This window comes from Phalacrocorax aristotelis, chromosome 4 (assembly GCF_949628215.1).
Source record: "Phalacrocorax aristotelis chromosome 4, bGulAri2.1, whole genome shotgun sequence".
Taxonomy (NCBI): domain Eukaryota; kingdom Metazoa; phylum Chordata; class Aves; order Suliformes; family Phalacrocoracidae; genus Phalacrocorax; species Phalacrocorax aristotelis.
The window spans coordinates 43,741,025-43,756,946 of record NC_134279.1 but is presented as its reverse complement, the minus strand read 5'-3'; the positions used below and the strand labels follow the sequence as shown (position 1 = coordinate 43,756,946).

At 39.8% G+C, this 15,922-nt stretch overlaps 1 protein-coding gene and 1 long non-coding RNA gene across 4 annotated transcripts in view; one reads left to right on the top strand and one right to left on the bottom strand.

Moving 5' to 3' along the window:
- HPGD (15-hydroxyprostaglandin dehydrogenase) overlaps positions 1–15,922 on the top strand; it is a 191,530-nt gene that overhangs the window by 156,515 nt on the left and 19,093 nt on the right. The window contains exons 2-4 of one of the 3 annotated variants that reach the window (XM_075091159.1): positions 8,664–8,781; positions 8,998–9,121; positions 12,795–12,901. In XM_075091159.1, the coding sequence (XP_074947260.1) occupies positions 8,689–8,781; positions 8,998–9,121; positions 12,795–12,901 (324 nt within the window). In that variant the 5' untranslated portion in view covers positions 8,664–8,688. Of the gene's footprint in view, positions 1–8,582; positions 8,782–8,997; positions 9,122–12,794; positions 12,902–15,922 lie in introns of those variants that run through there. The other 2 variants (XR_012660331.1, XM_075091158.1) reach the window with 2 other exon arrangements.
- LOC142056425 (uncharacterized) lies at positions 5,069–8,843 on the bottom strand. The gene is made up of 2 exons (XR_012660332.1): positions 7,348–8,843; positions 5,069–5,228 (listed from the first exon to the last, which is right to left on the bottom strand). It is a non-coding gene; the product is annotated as an uncharacterized LOC142056425 (long non-coding RNA).

Genomic DNA, 15,922 nt, shown 5'->3' with positions numbered 1-15,922 from the left:
AATATCTTGGAAGACTTATTTATATGGCTTCCCATAAAAATTTTTGCAATGCATTATAGGTTTACCAACCCAGCAGAAGTGTCAGGAGATTTCGAGTTTCATAACATAGTCAAAGATGTAAATTTTCCAGTAGCAAGAAAGGCTTTCAGATGTCTTTAATTCTGAAGATGGACGCTTATTTCTGCATGTTTGAATAGCAAAGATATAAAACAGAAGAAAGATATTTAGTTATTTATATCATCTTAGAGGAATGTACTTTTTAGTAAGATTTACAGATATTCTAGAATATAATGGCCAATTTGAACTTAGCTCAATAATTACATTGAGGATTTCAGTTTCTTCTTATTGGTCATATGAAGTAAACACTATCACACAAACAGGAACTAATTTGTACATCTCCGCAAATGAACTGAGCATGTGCAGAATCTCAAACATGTGCCTGATCTCCAGATAGATTTGTACTAAATATTTCAGTTAGAGCTTTTAATTTGGACAGAAGGATGAGTGTGGTTACATTCATAAAAAATAAATGTGTTTATGCCAGCATAACCTGTTCTTTTTACCAAGCTGCATAGATGAGTTCTTTAAAACCCTAAGCGTTCCTTTGTAAGTCAAGATTAATCTGAGGATCCCAGCTAGAAAGCCCATAATACATTATTCTCAATTGACTAGCACATGCAGCTTATTTTGTAGCTGTAAACATTTTAAACGATGATAAATAATATGCAGTAATTGACTGTAAACTTCTAATGGTCAAAATAATTCACAAACAGGCTACTGGCTTAAATTTTAAGTGTTATTTATGCTCTTCCCTTTGACATAGAACTACTTTATTACACATTTTATAGATTTTTTTAAAATAGCAACTCTTATTTTTAATATCTACATTTAAGTTCACATTGACCATGTCTAGAATAAAGATTTATGGGTTGTTTTTCCATTTTGACCAACTAATATCAGCAGTTACATTTCCTTAAGAAATAAACAACATGACTCTGGTAGTTTTATATCATTTGTGTTGTTGCTGTTACTCCATTTCTGATTCAATTATTTCATAACACTAAGCATTAAAAAAAATAATTTAAAAAAAAATGAACTTCTAATAAGCAAAAGTGCCATGGTGTTGACTTCTGAGATTTTCAACTCATTTCTTAATTTCATCTTAAGTGGTGTCATTTGTAGTAAGTACATCACTCATCAGTTCTTTTGCTTCTTTTTTCATACCTTTTCTTTGAGTTTCTGGTTCACTTTTCCTTATTATTTCTGACTGTCACCACACCATCCTTCTGACCAGCTGGTAATCTATAGCACATGAAAAGTATTCTGTAGCACTTCCAGGTTTTTGCACACAAGGCAATGGTGGAAGTTCTCTAACTCCTGTAAACCATACATATAACAATCACAAAATACTCTGCTCCACCACAGAAAAGCTCTGTATGTGATACTTTTTTCCTAAACCAGAACACCCAGAAACTGATGTACCTAGACAGTGATTATTTGTAGAGAGAAAAAAAGGAGGGAGCCAAAACATTATCTTCAAAGACAACTATCACCATCAGACCCCACAGAAATTCGGAGAGCAGAATAAGCAGGATTCATTGGATTCAAGGTTCCTTGCTAATTCACTGTTTTTCAAAGTTGGAATGAAGGTTTTCTGGGGTTTCCTTTTTTTATGTTCTTATTTTTTAAAAATGTATTCCTTCTCCCTTCAACTAGATATTGGTCAAAGAAAGCACATTAGGAGCATTTCTCAAATAAGATAATTAATAAGACTCCAGCATTTCAACAAATATCAAAAAGCATGAGTTTTATCTATGTGGTTATAATTCTTTAAGAAAGTAGACAATAATACAGTTCCACTAGAATTACACACTTCCAAGAAACTCAAGTTACTTTACTGGGAAGGTGGCCTGATTTTAATTGATCACACTAGCTTTTGGATAAGCCTTTTACAGCTCAAAATTAAATCTACAATAATTTATTTCCAAATGTATAGATATTTGCACTGCTCGATGATTTGATGATCAAATGAATAGGGTAGATAGTCCTTCATACAGCGTGTTGCCAAAGTTGCAAGAGGCATGGGAGGGGTTCACATATTTTTGTTTTGTTTTTACTGCCAGCTGCCATACTGTTGTGGTGTTTAAAGACAGTGCCAAATACGGGCTTTTAAAGGTTCTCCTATAATTATATCAGATAGAGAAAGGGCAGGGCATGCTTTAACACTGAATCCTTCCTTATTCATTTAGAGCCTGGCTCGAGCCTTGAGAAGTTTAACACCTTGCAGAACTGCCTTCCTAGCAAGGCCTGTGTGGCCCTGGCCATACACACTCATGCTCATGTTCTCATTCTTCCAGCAGACTATAATTTTTTAAAATGTGTTATTAGTTCTCATGCATGGAATTAACCCCATATTCCTTAAGCTATCTAGTGGCTTTTAAAAAGTGATTTAAATAATAATACTCATATCCTCATTGAGCACTGTGTTTCCTTAATTGCTTTGAGTTTGTATTTTCTTTAAAAGCATTAAGTATTTAAGGTGAAACACTAGCAGCTTATTGTTCCCCAGTTATTTGACCTATATGCAGGGCAATGGATTGAAAAATTTACCATTGTGATGCCTAAGACACAGGCTATTGTAAGGTTTAGCATGACAGCAGGAATTTGATCAAGGAAATCATGTTCATCAATGACCTGGACGAAGGGACAGAGTGTAACCTCAGCAAGTTCGCTGATGACACCAAGCTGGGAGGGGTGGCTGATACACCAGAAGGCTGTGCTGCCATCCAGTGAGACCTGGACAGGCTGGAGAGCTGGGCCAAGGGGAACCTCAAGGAATTCAACAAGAGCAAGTGCAAGGTCCTGCACCTGGGGAGGAACAACCCCATGCACCAGTACAGGCTGGGGGCTGAACTACTCAAAAGCAGCTCTGTTGAGAAGGACCTGGGAGTGCTGGTGGACAGCAAGCTGACCCTGAGCCAGCAATGTGCCTTTGTGGCCAAGAAGGCCAACGGTACCCTGGGGTGCATTAAAAGGAGCGTAGCCAGCAGGTCAAGGGAGGTTATCCTCCCCCTCTATTCTGCTCTAGTGAGCCCACATCTGGAGTACTGTATCCAGTTTTGGGCCCTGCAGTTCAAGAAATACAGGGAACTACTGGAGAGAGTCCAGTGGAGAGCTACCAAGATGATCAGGGGACTGGAACATCTCCCTTATGAGGAAAGGCTGAAAGACTTGGGTTTGTTCAGCCTGGAGAAGAGAAGACTGAGGGGGGATCTTATCAATACCTATAAATATCTGAAGGGCAGGTGTCAAGAGGATGGGGCCAGGCTCTTTTCGATAGTGCCCAATGAGAGGACAAGGGGCGATGGGCACAAGATGGAACACAGGAAGTTCCACCACAATATGAGAAAAAAACTTCTTTCCTGTGAAGGTGACCGAGCAGTGGAACAGGCTGCCCAGGGAGGCTGTGGAGTCTCCTTCCCTGGAGGCATTCAAAACCCACCTGGATGCAGCCCTGTGCCCCCTGCTCTGGTGTGCCTGCTCAAGCAGGGGGGTTGGATGAGATGATCTCCAGAGGTGCCTTCCAACCCCCACCATTCTGTGATTCTGTGAAGGACATGCTGGAGAGCTAGAAGGCCTCTCTGAATAGGTATCCATGACTGGATTCCTAAATCCCATTGTCCTTACCTTCCTAGGCAGCTATTTCCTACCCCTCTTCACTGGATATTTTCCACTAGACATTTACTCCAAAACCTTTCTTTCAGTCATAGTAGATGTTTCCAAAGTGACAAGAAGCTCTCTAACTCTTAGCATTCCTTCTTCTCTAACGTCAGTTAAAGGCAATCTGAAAAACAGTGATCATCTCTGTTACCTCTCATTTACTGTAATCTCTTACATGCTCTGACAAATGTTTTCACATAAACTGCGTACTTTCTAGGCACTCTTACAAATCAGGAAATGGAACTGTACAAGTTTCTCATTCCCTTTTTGAGTGTTTCAAGTGACTTCCCTTTTCTACTTTATATAGGCAAAGTGATCTAGTCATCGCTTTGTGATCCTCCTAAGCCACTAAACCAAGACTTTTTATTCTCATATACTGCTAAGGCGTTAACTTCCATTTCTATTCTGACAATACTACTAACTTCAATTGCTATTTCTCATCTTTTCAAAAAACACATTATGCTTTCTCCTATCCTGCCTGCTATTTTTGAGAAGACAAACAGCCTCAGGGCTGTTTTCTTTAGCATCTTCCTTCAAATCTCGCCATGGAAGTCCTGACATCTTGAATAACCCATATAGTATGAGCTCTGGTAATAGATTTTTCATTACTATTTTCTTACACTTTGCTTTGACGTTCTCTTATTTTCCCCAAGTACATGACGTTTTTGTGCATGTACTGCCATTGTCCTGGACAAGCAAAATAACCTAGCCACTGACCTAGCATGAGCTGATATGATGTTGTACTGTAAAAATGCATTTTGGCAAATCTCTGAGCCTGTTGTTCATTCAGTTTCTTGCCCCCTAAGTTAGTTTGACATTTCTGGCAGCCGGTCTATCTGTCTTGAATTATTTTGTATACACAGCTAGGTATAATATCTCAAATAAAGGATAGCTGCATAACCTCATCTTCTTATGCAGTAATTGCTGCCTTTCTAACTCATTGCATACAGAGAGATCACACAGAAATCACGATATGAATAAAAAACTTCTTGGACATGTAAAACTCTTATTTTTGCTCAACACTTAAGTTTCTTGTTAAGGAAGGTTTGGTCACACCACATTAAGTATGTGACCTGAAATCTGTCTTTTAATTACCCCATGCAAAACTAGACATTTGGGGCATTCTCTAATTTTGTTTTCCACCCATTCTTCTCAGTAGAAGTCAGGGAAATCCACTAAACTACACACCAAAGTAGACATGCTGCATAACTGTGTTTGGATGCCCTCCCAAATGCGTTGATACTGATAATCCATTCACAGGTGTGATATCACCTATTTAGTTTTCATCACAACATGAATAGCACCTTGTGGAGTATGAAGAGATGGTAAAAAAAAAAAGAGGCATGGGTTGCTTTTTGAAAAACTATTTTTAAATTAATGGGGTGACATATGTCTGAGAGAGATCATATTCCTGTCTCCTTTTCAAAAACAGATTAAAACCACCTGGCGTCTCTTCATGCTTTGATGCCACTGTGGTCTATGCAGAAGAGTGGAGGATAAGCCATGATCTGTGGAAAAGAATAATTATAAGTGGAGGAAAATCGAAGACCGTACCATAACCGTAAAAAAGAAAGCAAAAGAGACATTGTACTGCTAGCCAAAAGGTCTACCAGAAAATGGTACATGAAATCACATTCTGCACACAAACAACATGCAAATGTTAATATACGTTTGGCGTTGCACTGTTAGCAGGGTGTGTGTGTGAATGATGTAATCTTCAATGGCTCCAGCATCTAAGACAATATTTAGTATTATTGCTCTTTCTTAACTTTGAACAGAAAGTGCAGACTACCTATATGGAATTACTTGTCTCTCAAAGGACCCAAATCAAACATTCATGGAGTCATTTAATCTTTTCAAGCTTGTGATTTCAGAGAATAGTTGTTTGGGGTATTTTTGAGTCTAGCTAACATATTGGATAACAAACTCCTAGGGTGAATTAGTGCACCTTTCAGTGAAAAAAAAAACCATAACCATGATACGATTTGGTTTGACTCTATCATTGAATAATGCAACATCATTTTTAACTATCTCACATTTTCTTAAAGAATCATATCAGCCTCTCTTGCACACAGAATAAGGTACTGAAAGAATATACTTAGTCTTCTGTAAGCTGGCCACTTGGGAAGATAGATCCTTTATAATATGTTACTGCCCATTGTGACTGCTCCTCCAACTTTTTATGTGAAGTCAGGCACTGGTTTTTCTTAAGAATAGATTATGTAAAACGATGGACCACTGAAACATTAAAAAGAGGGAGTCCTTATGCTTCTATGAAAGCTTTCATAAAAATTAAAGGTCACGTTCAAAAACTGTCCATTTATGAATCACGGAGAAAAATATTTCACAACTACCCCTGCTCCCGCCCCAGGTTTCAGCAAGAAGACTGACGTGTTAACTGGATTCCTAACAAGGTAAATGTCTACAAAGAGCTTTTTCCTACAGGCAACATTTTAGCTATTAGGCAGTTGGTCATATTACAGACTTGGGGAGGTAAAGGACTATGTTGCAACAAAGTTCTTATGAGTACCTGTAGTGAGTTAGTAGCAAATCCAGTGCGGTTTGGCGGAGCAGAGCACACATATCCCTTACAGGCAAGCAATCTCTGCTGGCTCCAGAGGTAAATCATGGAGCCATCCTTCTATTACTTCCTCCTCGATTTGGAGGATTGGCACATACTGTTCTAGCTAGGAACACTGTCTAATTTCAGATATATTTGCCAAGGCTATTGACGTGGAGCCTTTTTTTGCCATCTTGCAAGATGTGTCATTTAGATTCTTAAATGGAATAGTGGAAAGAGTCCATTTGGCCAACAAAACCAGAGTTAGAACCCCTGGGTTAGTTTATCACAATAGTTTTAAATTATTTCAACCTATGATACCCAGGATTATATTCAACCAAGCTGATCTTTGGGACACAGATTTGTAAGACTTGTTTTACAGAAACAGAGCACGCACTCAGATTGTAAAGCATTCCAGCATCTCTGAAGAGTCCAGATTGTTCTTAACGTTTGTGCCAAGTTATCAACAATTTAGAAAACAGTTGCCAAAGGTCATTCCAACTACAGCTGTTTGGAAACACAAAGGGGTTTATTGATCTTTTCCTTTGCATAGCACTTTAAAAACATATTAATACATTGTGGAAATAAAGACTGTGACAGATCTTGATCATAACTTAGCCAAAGGTTGGGGGTGGGGGTGTTTATCAGGGTTGGGTTGAGGGTGAAAGGCTCTACTGTAATGCTATTGTTAGGTCCCTGTGTGGTAATACTCTTCTCATGATGTGCCTTTGACCTGGCACTGCATTTGACTCTCAACAAATTAGGGAAGCTGGCTCAGCTGGTTGGGAAAGAGCTCATTGGGCATGGCTGTTTAGGTGGCACAAATTTCACAGCTCCAAAGCAAACTGGAGCCCTCCCAGAAATACAGGTATCATATTCAAACAAATCACTAATCTCAGAGGCCAGCTCTGACTGTATGAAGTACTGTGAATCATGATCTTTAGGAAAACTAAATGACTGCTATCCAATTTAGCAGCTGGATTATATTAGTTCACATTTTTAAGGACAAAGGTTATAATAACAAGGTCTTGTGTTACTCAATTTACTCAATTAGGTAACATAGTTACCTTAATGGTTCTGTAACAGTTTGCTGGTGTTAGGAGTGATATAATTTGTTTCTTCTAGGTAATACAAAAGAAGGGAATTCCATACATCAAGGAAACCTAGTAGAAAATGGGCAGCTGGGATAAGAAACGGGGCAAAATAGGCACATTGTTGCTGAGAAGCAAGGAAAAATGACAACAGACATTAATGCTAGAGGCAAAGCCTAAGTACTTCAGGGCCTTGAAAGCACAAGCAAAAAAGTTTAAACCTGATACACCAAGCAAAAGAAAACAGAGAACCCAAAAGACAAGCATGTGCGTTAATACACACATGCACATACATGATGTACATATGTTTATAGAGCTTAGGGCTGGAACAATGGATTTTTCCTGTCTACTCAACACTCCACAATATTGTATTTTCTGTGGGATAACATTTGTGAATCTTGTAACAGGCTAATAAACAAGAAAATTAATTTCATCTTTTAGATGATTAAGGTTGCTCTTATTTCTACTGTTCAGTTATATATCTTAGTATTGATAGGTTTTAGTTGCGTGTAATTCACATTGTGTAGCAGAATTTGGCTTATAAGCTGTAAAAGCAATTAAACATTTTTTAAGGTACAAGCTATGTTATCCACAGACCTGAAAATTTCTAGAAAGCACTTACGATACATCTAACATCCATAATGTTTAATGGCTGCTTTTTCATACAAACAGATTCTGCTTACTGGCAGAATGAGAGGGGAGACGGCTGGTGGGGTATTTTGAGGTGTGAAGAAAGGCTCTATGTTTGTTTTTTTCGAGACTGAACTTTTTTCGATTCCTCAGCCTGCTGTTCACGAGACTGGGGCCAACCAAAATGCACACACCCTTAAGAGCTGCCAAGAGCCCTTATCAATGCTTGTAGCCGCTTCTCACACGATTTACAGAGGCGCAAAGGCCCCCCTTTCCCCCCCTCTGAGGGGAGCTGTAGCTGCCCCGGGACCCCTTTCCCCGGGACCCCTTCCCCGGGACCCGCCGGGCAGGAGCCGCTCCTCGCCGGAAAGCCCGGGGGGCTGAAGAGAGGATGAAGCTGGGCTCCCCTCTGGCCTTTGGTCTCTGGGGTTCATCCAGGCACTCGGGAGAACGATTTAATGACCTGCTCCACCCCGCTCCCCCCGCCCAGGCAGCTCCGGGCGGCTCTCGGCCACACGAGAGGGGAGCGGGGGGGGGGGGGGAACGAGCGGCGGGAGGAGGAGGAGGGAAGGAGGGAGGGAAGGAAGGAAGGCAGGAGAGAGGGAGGGAGCAAACCGGGCAGGTGACACCGCGCTAGGTTGCTCCGGCTCGGCGGGCACGGGGCACGGCGGCAGCGGCGCGGCGGCCATGCACGTCAATGGCAAGGTGGCCCTGGTCACCGGCGGGGCGCAGGGCATCGGCAGGGCCTTCGTCCAGGCGCTGCTGGGCAAGGGCGCGAAGGTAAGCCCCGGGCAGCGCCGCCGCCGCCCGCCCGCCTCGCCCCTCCGGCCGGCACCCGCGGGCGCGGGTGCCGGCCGGAGGGGCGAGACGGGCGGGCGGCGGCGGCGGCAGCCCCCGCGGGTCGGAGCGGAGTGGAGCGGGAGCCGTCCCTCCCGCCGCCCCTCCGTCCGTCCGTCCCTCCGCCGCTCAGCCTTCCCCCCCCCGCCCCCCGCCCAGGTAGCCCTGCTGGACCGCAACTCCGAGGCCGGGCAGGAGAGCAAGGCGGCCCTGGACGAGCAGTTTGAAGCGCAGAGGACGGTGTTCATCCAATGCGACGTTACGGATCAGGAGCAGCTGAAAGGTAAGAAGGAAACTGTCCGCGCTGTGCGCCGGCTTAACATGCAGCAACCTGAAAGAGCCTGGGCTGCTGCACCAATAAGGGTGCAATTAAGGCTTCGGGAGGACAGCCTCCTCCCAATCGCTTCTGACAGTGACTCAAAAAGGATTTGTTTGTGAACCTGCAGATGTGAAATATTACCACCACCACGCGTGTATTTCACCGTGTTACTTGGCACATCGTAAAGAAAAGCCCAAGAAATCATTTCCGTTGAGTGCTGTGTGTGATAGTTTTCCATGAAAGCTGCCTCTACAGAAGATAATTGTTATTTTATGAGCAATGTATATAAACTTTAAAGCATGGACTCGCTTTTTATGAGGTTTCTGTACAGACTCCAAGCTGTATTCCCTCATCACAGGAGCAATAACTTCTGCTCTGGGTTGCAGCGCTCTGTCCATACAGCACACTTACTTTCAACATGAGCTGCAGTAGCTGAAATCGGAATTGGCGAAAGATGGCACGTTGCTTTGTCACAGTGTTAAACATGGGTTGATAACGTTTCGCACCCGTTTTGCAGAGGCAGGGAATGGCAAGGAGCTTCCCTTGTGTATGATTTGCATTCATGTTTTCACTTCATGAATAAATCATGTTACCTACTGAGTTCTTAGAGTGTTGTATAATGCTGATGTACCCTTCACAATATTTCGTAACAAGCATGTCACTTCATCAAAGTTTCATTATTAAAGAAGTACATTCATACAGTGACTCAGATTCAGATTTTGACAGCACTTCTGTCTGTGCCTTTTCCCCAGATTCATTTGTGTCAGGCTAGATGTGAATGTTTGCAGTTCTGTTTTTATGTGCTACACTTCGCTGGCCTCTTAGCAGTGGCGATTGGGCATATCCATTCCTCTGTCACAAAACATTGCAGCTAGTCCAGAATTCAGCAATATTGTTCACCGCTCTGAACTAGCGTGATAATGCCTAATTCCGAAGCTTTACACTGTCTGTCTATAAGAGAGATGCTGGACTTTAAATTTGAGATCTGCTCTAATCAGCAAACAAAGTTATCAGCTAGGTTGATTATTGACTTTTTCTCCAATTGGGAGGAGTAACCTAGGAGCAAGAAAAAGCATCCTAGGGGTGGGAATAGCATGTGCTGCAGCATCTGCCATGGTTCCTCCCCTTATTAGTGCCAGGCTACCGCAGGACCAACAGGGTGTGCACTGGGAACTGGAGTGACCAGGACAGGTCAGAGAGGGAGGATTTGGAACCAAGTTAGTAGGAAAAGAGCAATCAGAGTGGGATTGGGATGGGCCGTCGCAAGGAGCAAGAGCAAGAATGTGCGGCTGCTGCTTATGCTTCTCTGATACTGCATTATTCCTGCTGCGGGTTTCTTAGCATAAATTTGCAAACATGTCTTACAATCCTTTGGGGTTTCTGGGGTACTTTTTAGTGGTTCTGTTGATTGGGGGTTTTTCTACTGCTTTATTTTCCTATTTTTCCATTTATAATTGCAAGCCACCACTTACTAGACTTAGATTAATTTCACGCCTAGTGTTTAAAGTTCTTAGTGGAGGCATCAAGTCCTGTGCTGGCTTTTTTATGTTAAAGGTCATGTGCATGAATGAAGTTCCTCTTATTTTAACTTTAGCCCTTTTGGTATGAAGCAAGCCATGGTACTAGAACTAGTATCTGTAGGTACATAAGGCTGATGGGTAGGAAACCAGCTGCTTTATCTAGTTTCAAGTCTTGCTTGTGCTTTTTTCTCTGGTGGCTTTTTGACATAGTCCCCCACAAAAATCTTCTGTCTTGTCCCACTTGTGAAAAATCACCACACGTTTACTTCTGCTTTCCATGGATATTTAGGAAGCTCACATATAACTTGTACTTACTTGTGTTTGTACTTACTTTCCACTCCTTTTCTTACCTCTCCTTTAAAAATGGATCCTCCTTCTCATTTTTCATTTTTCTCAATTCAATATTTCATATTTCACATGATCATGTCCTTTTTATGATTCCATAAGCACTAACTAGTGTGCAATGTAAACACAGAATTATTCTACATTTGAAAAGGGAAGAACAAGTCAGTTTACACTAACATATAACTTTATTAAGAATTTATAATGAGATTATTCTTTTTGTGGATAGATAATGGATGGGACTACTGCAGGCAGGTAAACTTTTACCAGAAATATTCCAAATTTGAAATGTGATTGAAATGAGAAGTGTGAAATGAGAAGTGATTGGAGAGTTAAGTTGAGAACCCAGAGAATGAATTAGCCATGGACACACCAGAAGCCAAAAAGGCAGAAGGCCAAAAATAGAGGTTTTAGCAAAATTAAAATATTCTAGTACTGAATAAGAATATTAGAAAAATCTGTACAGTAAAGGCAGTTGGACAAATAAAACCTTTCCCATCAGCTGCCCATGTCTTGTCCTGATGACAAGATGATGACTGTGATGGACCAGCAGCATTCAGGCAAAGAAAAGGCTGTAACAGTACTGACCATCTGGTGTAAACCCCTGCAACCACTGCAAAAAAGGTAGATCTCTTAAAGCTGCTGCTATGCTTGTGGTTGACACTAACAGCCAAAGACTAAAGATCAGAGAATTAAGATGGTCCTAGGATCATCTTTTAGTGAAGTTTTTTTATTAAGGCCTGTCAAGCAGAATTTCGGTGTACCTGGAATACTCTAGATATTTAGTAAGTCACAAAACGATGTTTTTTAAAACAATATGGGGGGAGATGTCTTGGTTTGCATAATAGTAAACATTTAGCGATGAGGAACAATATTCAGAGGGAAAACCAAACAAGCTATGTATACATGTCAGATGATGTTTGCGGACATGGAAAATCTTAGTCTCGAATGAACATCTGGAGGTCATCTCATCCAACTTTCCCACCAAAGTAGAGCCAGCCTAGTCGAGTTTGCTCATCCCTATGACATCATCATGTTTTTTCCATACACATCTTTTATCTTAGTTCAAACACTGTCACCTGGGAGAACACAATGTTGTCGAAGTTTCCCAGTTCATTATTTTGAAATTCTTTGGAAGTCAGGTCACTCTTTTCATCAACAGAAGGAAGAAGATTTGAATGTGAGAAACACACTATTAAAGTTACCTGACAAGTAGGATGTATAACAATTTATTCATAAATGGATAGGAACTATGATGAATTATTTGTAGTTGAAAGATTCATATTAGTTATATAACTGAATAAGAATTGTGTTCTTAGGTTAAATTCAGGCTCAACCAAGAAAATTGTTCTGACAACACGAAGCTTTTATTTTTCATTTAAAATCAATGGTGCCAAATATTGAATTCACTAGCTATAGCAAACTGTTACAAATTAAGCTACAAATGCTTAATTTATATAACTAGGGTGCCGAACATCCTATCTAGTACAAAATGCATGTGTGCTAAGAACTTTCATTAGCTCCTGTTACAAGGCATTATAAAACTGAATAACAAGGTGACTGTGGTATCTTAATCCTTTCAGTTTTCCTGAATATGTTTAATATTTGTAAATGGTTAGATAAATAATTTAATTGCATGTTGCTCATTAGTGGTTAAGAAAACAGTGAAGACATTTTGGTAGACTAACAAAACATTAATTTGTATGCATGCAGTGTATTTTTATATCTTACTTTCCATAAGTGCTAAGAAATTTCACCCTTGGATCTTACTATAGGTGCTTTCAAAAAAGTAATTGAACATTTTGGAAGGCTGGATATTGTGGTTAATAATGCTGGTGTGAACAATGAGAAGGACTGGGAAAGCACTATACAAATTAACTTGGTAAGCTTTATCTCCTTTCACATGTTCATACTTTATTTAATGCTGGAATACACTTAACAGCCCTTGGCTTGTACAGGTTGTGCCATATGACAGAACATGAGTCATTGGATTGGTAAACACAGCTTTTGAAGCAATAGCCATGTAGCTGCATATGTACTAACCAATAAATGTGTGTGGTGTGTCCTTTAAGCTGTCTGTCCAAGAGGTACAGCACTGTGTAGAGGTACCCAGGCTAACACCTAACAAAATTATCTTTCTATAAAACCCAATGAAATCCTAGGTAGGTGTAACAATTTGGTGCCCAAAGCAGCAGAGCTGCATCTACAGGAGGCCAGTTTGTTTATAAGAATATTTTAGAACATTTTAGTGACTTGTGAGACTCAGCTGCCCTGCATTAGAGAATAAGTTGCCATTTGTTGGTATTACAAGAAAACTTGTTCAACCAAGAGTTGCCCATTTTCTTTGCCGATGAAGCAAACATACTATCTGAGCTTTCAATATAGGCCATTTCACCATCGTCACTGACAGAAGCACAGCACTTAACAGCACTTACTTGTTAAAACCCAGTATATTCAACAAGCCGATAAAATTTATTTTCAGACTATTATCAGTTCTTTGATATCATCTGATACCTCATCAGATGAGACCATAATATCTGTTTCTCAGTTGAAAATTTTTTAATTTAGACTACACTGCTAGGAGACCTATGCTTCAAAAGAAAGATCAGCTTTCTAGGTTAATAAAATTCTGACCAGCTCATATCCTACCACATGCAAAGTTCTAATTCGATGGTGATTCAGCAAGTCATACTTACAAAGTGTTATCCAGATCTGCAAAGAAAGTAGCAAAAGGAAGCTTGGAAGAGTGCATGGCGGAGTTTTCTCCAATCGTTTGGAATTTGTCAATGCAACAAGAAAGCTCAGGATAAGAAAATTAACAGTTCTTTTTTTGTCAAAAGTTTTAAGGACAAAGGTACCCGAGTCTTTGAATCCTAACATCTCCATGAAAACAAACTAATGAAAAGGCAAGTAACACAAGGTGTATATGTGAAAAGCTATGGGACAATTAATGGGAAAATATGTATTTAAGAAAAAGTTAGGTTTAATAATACCTTTCTGATCTTCTATATCTATCCAAGGTCAATTTTTCTTCTTCTTGGAAGGGACTGAACTGAGACCAGAGCTTAAAATTTCGGCAATAAGAGAAATACATTTGTTCAATTTTCTTTGCCTTTTCTTTGCTTTTTCTTTAAGATTTAACTACACGTTATTTCTTCCTCCCTCTTTCATTTCTACAATATTCAGGAAACTTCATATTGTAAAATAACAGGAGTGTGACATCCTCAGTGCTATGCAACATCAATACCTATTAGTACGGATCCCTTGAATTTGAAAGAACACTTTACCTGTATTCTAGATGAATTATTTCTGTTTATTCTGGTGCCTGGTTTAACACAGGATATAAGTTACTGTAGGTTCCCATCCACCTGTCAAATTTGAAAGCACAGATAGTTAGTCATCACCAGAAAAAACAAAGTCCATGTGAGAAACACATTTGCTTGTGGTTCACCTTTAAATTTAGCTCAAAAAATGAAGGCATTTCTGATCAGCAAATCTTGAAGATATTTAATGACCAGGATAGTATCCTGACTTAGATAAGATATTTAAAAGCAACAATTTTTCAATGCCAAGAATTTCAAACAGAAGACATTGAGAAACTCCTCCTACTATTCTTTTTGTCTTATTACCAGTCATTGGGCTGCAACAGACCCTAGGTGGGTTTGAACCGTCTCAAGTAGCAGAAAAACTGGAATACAAGTCTTACACATGGATACACTGAACTGTCAAGCTACTGCCCCTAAAACTTTAAAAAAAAAAAAAAAAAAAAAAAAAGGGAAGATTATATAGTTTACACATTATTGTACAGGTAAGTTCACCATAAATGTCCTAATGACTTAATTCATAGCTGAAAATTGAAGAATATCATCACTACATGCCGATGACTGGAATATCTAAAATGATCAAGCAGAGTAGAAATATAGCCATGTGGGTCAAATCGAGGACACTCTAGCATCCAAATATCCTCATTTATCTTTTGATTTGAATATTCTTTCTCTCTCCAACCTTGAGTCAACTAACTAGTTTATTTCCATAGGGCTTTTCTATCTGGTCACCGTAATTTCCATGAACCAATATATAACATTTTGAACTTTTTGCTTTTTAACTTATAACAATGGAAGAATAACAGCTGCTGCATGTAATACATTGTATTGACAGGTTCCATAAAATATCTTTTGCTTCTTGTAGAGAAAAGAGCAAAACTTGTTTGAAATACATGTTTTTAAAATGTTTCTAATTCCCCAACCTCAGACATTTTAAGTAGTTTTTGTATTATCCCTAAGAACAGGAGTAACTTCTATGGCCACACATTTTCTACTTAAAAAGGGGGGAAAAAACCCTCTACATGCCAGTCTTTGTCTTAGTGATATCATTTATCTCTTCATACAACAAATATTCCCTGCCCCAGTTTAAAGTACAAAGTACAAAAGTAGAGCAGTACGGAGCAAGATAAATCAGAACAAACACGTATGGGGTGTGTTCTTTATGGCTAAAACAGTTCACAGAACCGGTTGGTCTTCAGGAATATTTTTAAAGGAGTGAAAGGAAGTTCACTGATAGTATTGCTTGAGAAAGCACAAAGAACAGAAATGAAGAAACAGGTTCAAAAAGAGGGACTTAATTTAGAAGAAAAAAGAGGGAATAAAGCACAATTCCTATTTGTATACATTACAGTTTCCTGAGGGCAAGAAAAGACATCTTCATAAAGATGGGGGGCAAAAAGAGTATCAACTGCTAAAAGCATATTTCTGTTGCAGTTCTTTCCACCATTTTGCTATATTTTGTTCTAAACAACATCCATCTTTTGGTTACTTTATTAAATATTTCTATTGAATGTTTTAGTTAACTATTCCAGCAATTACATCCATTCCTCACCTCAAAGCTCCAAAGCTGGTAGTGCTGA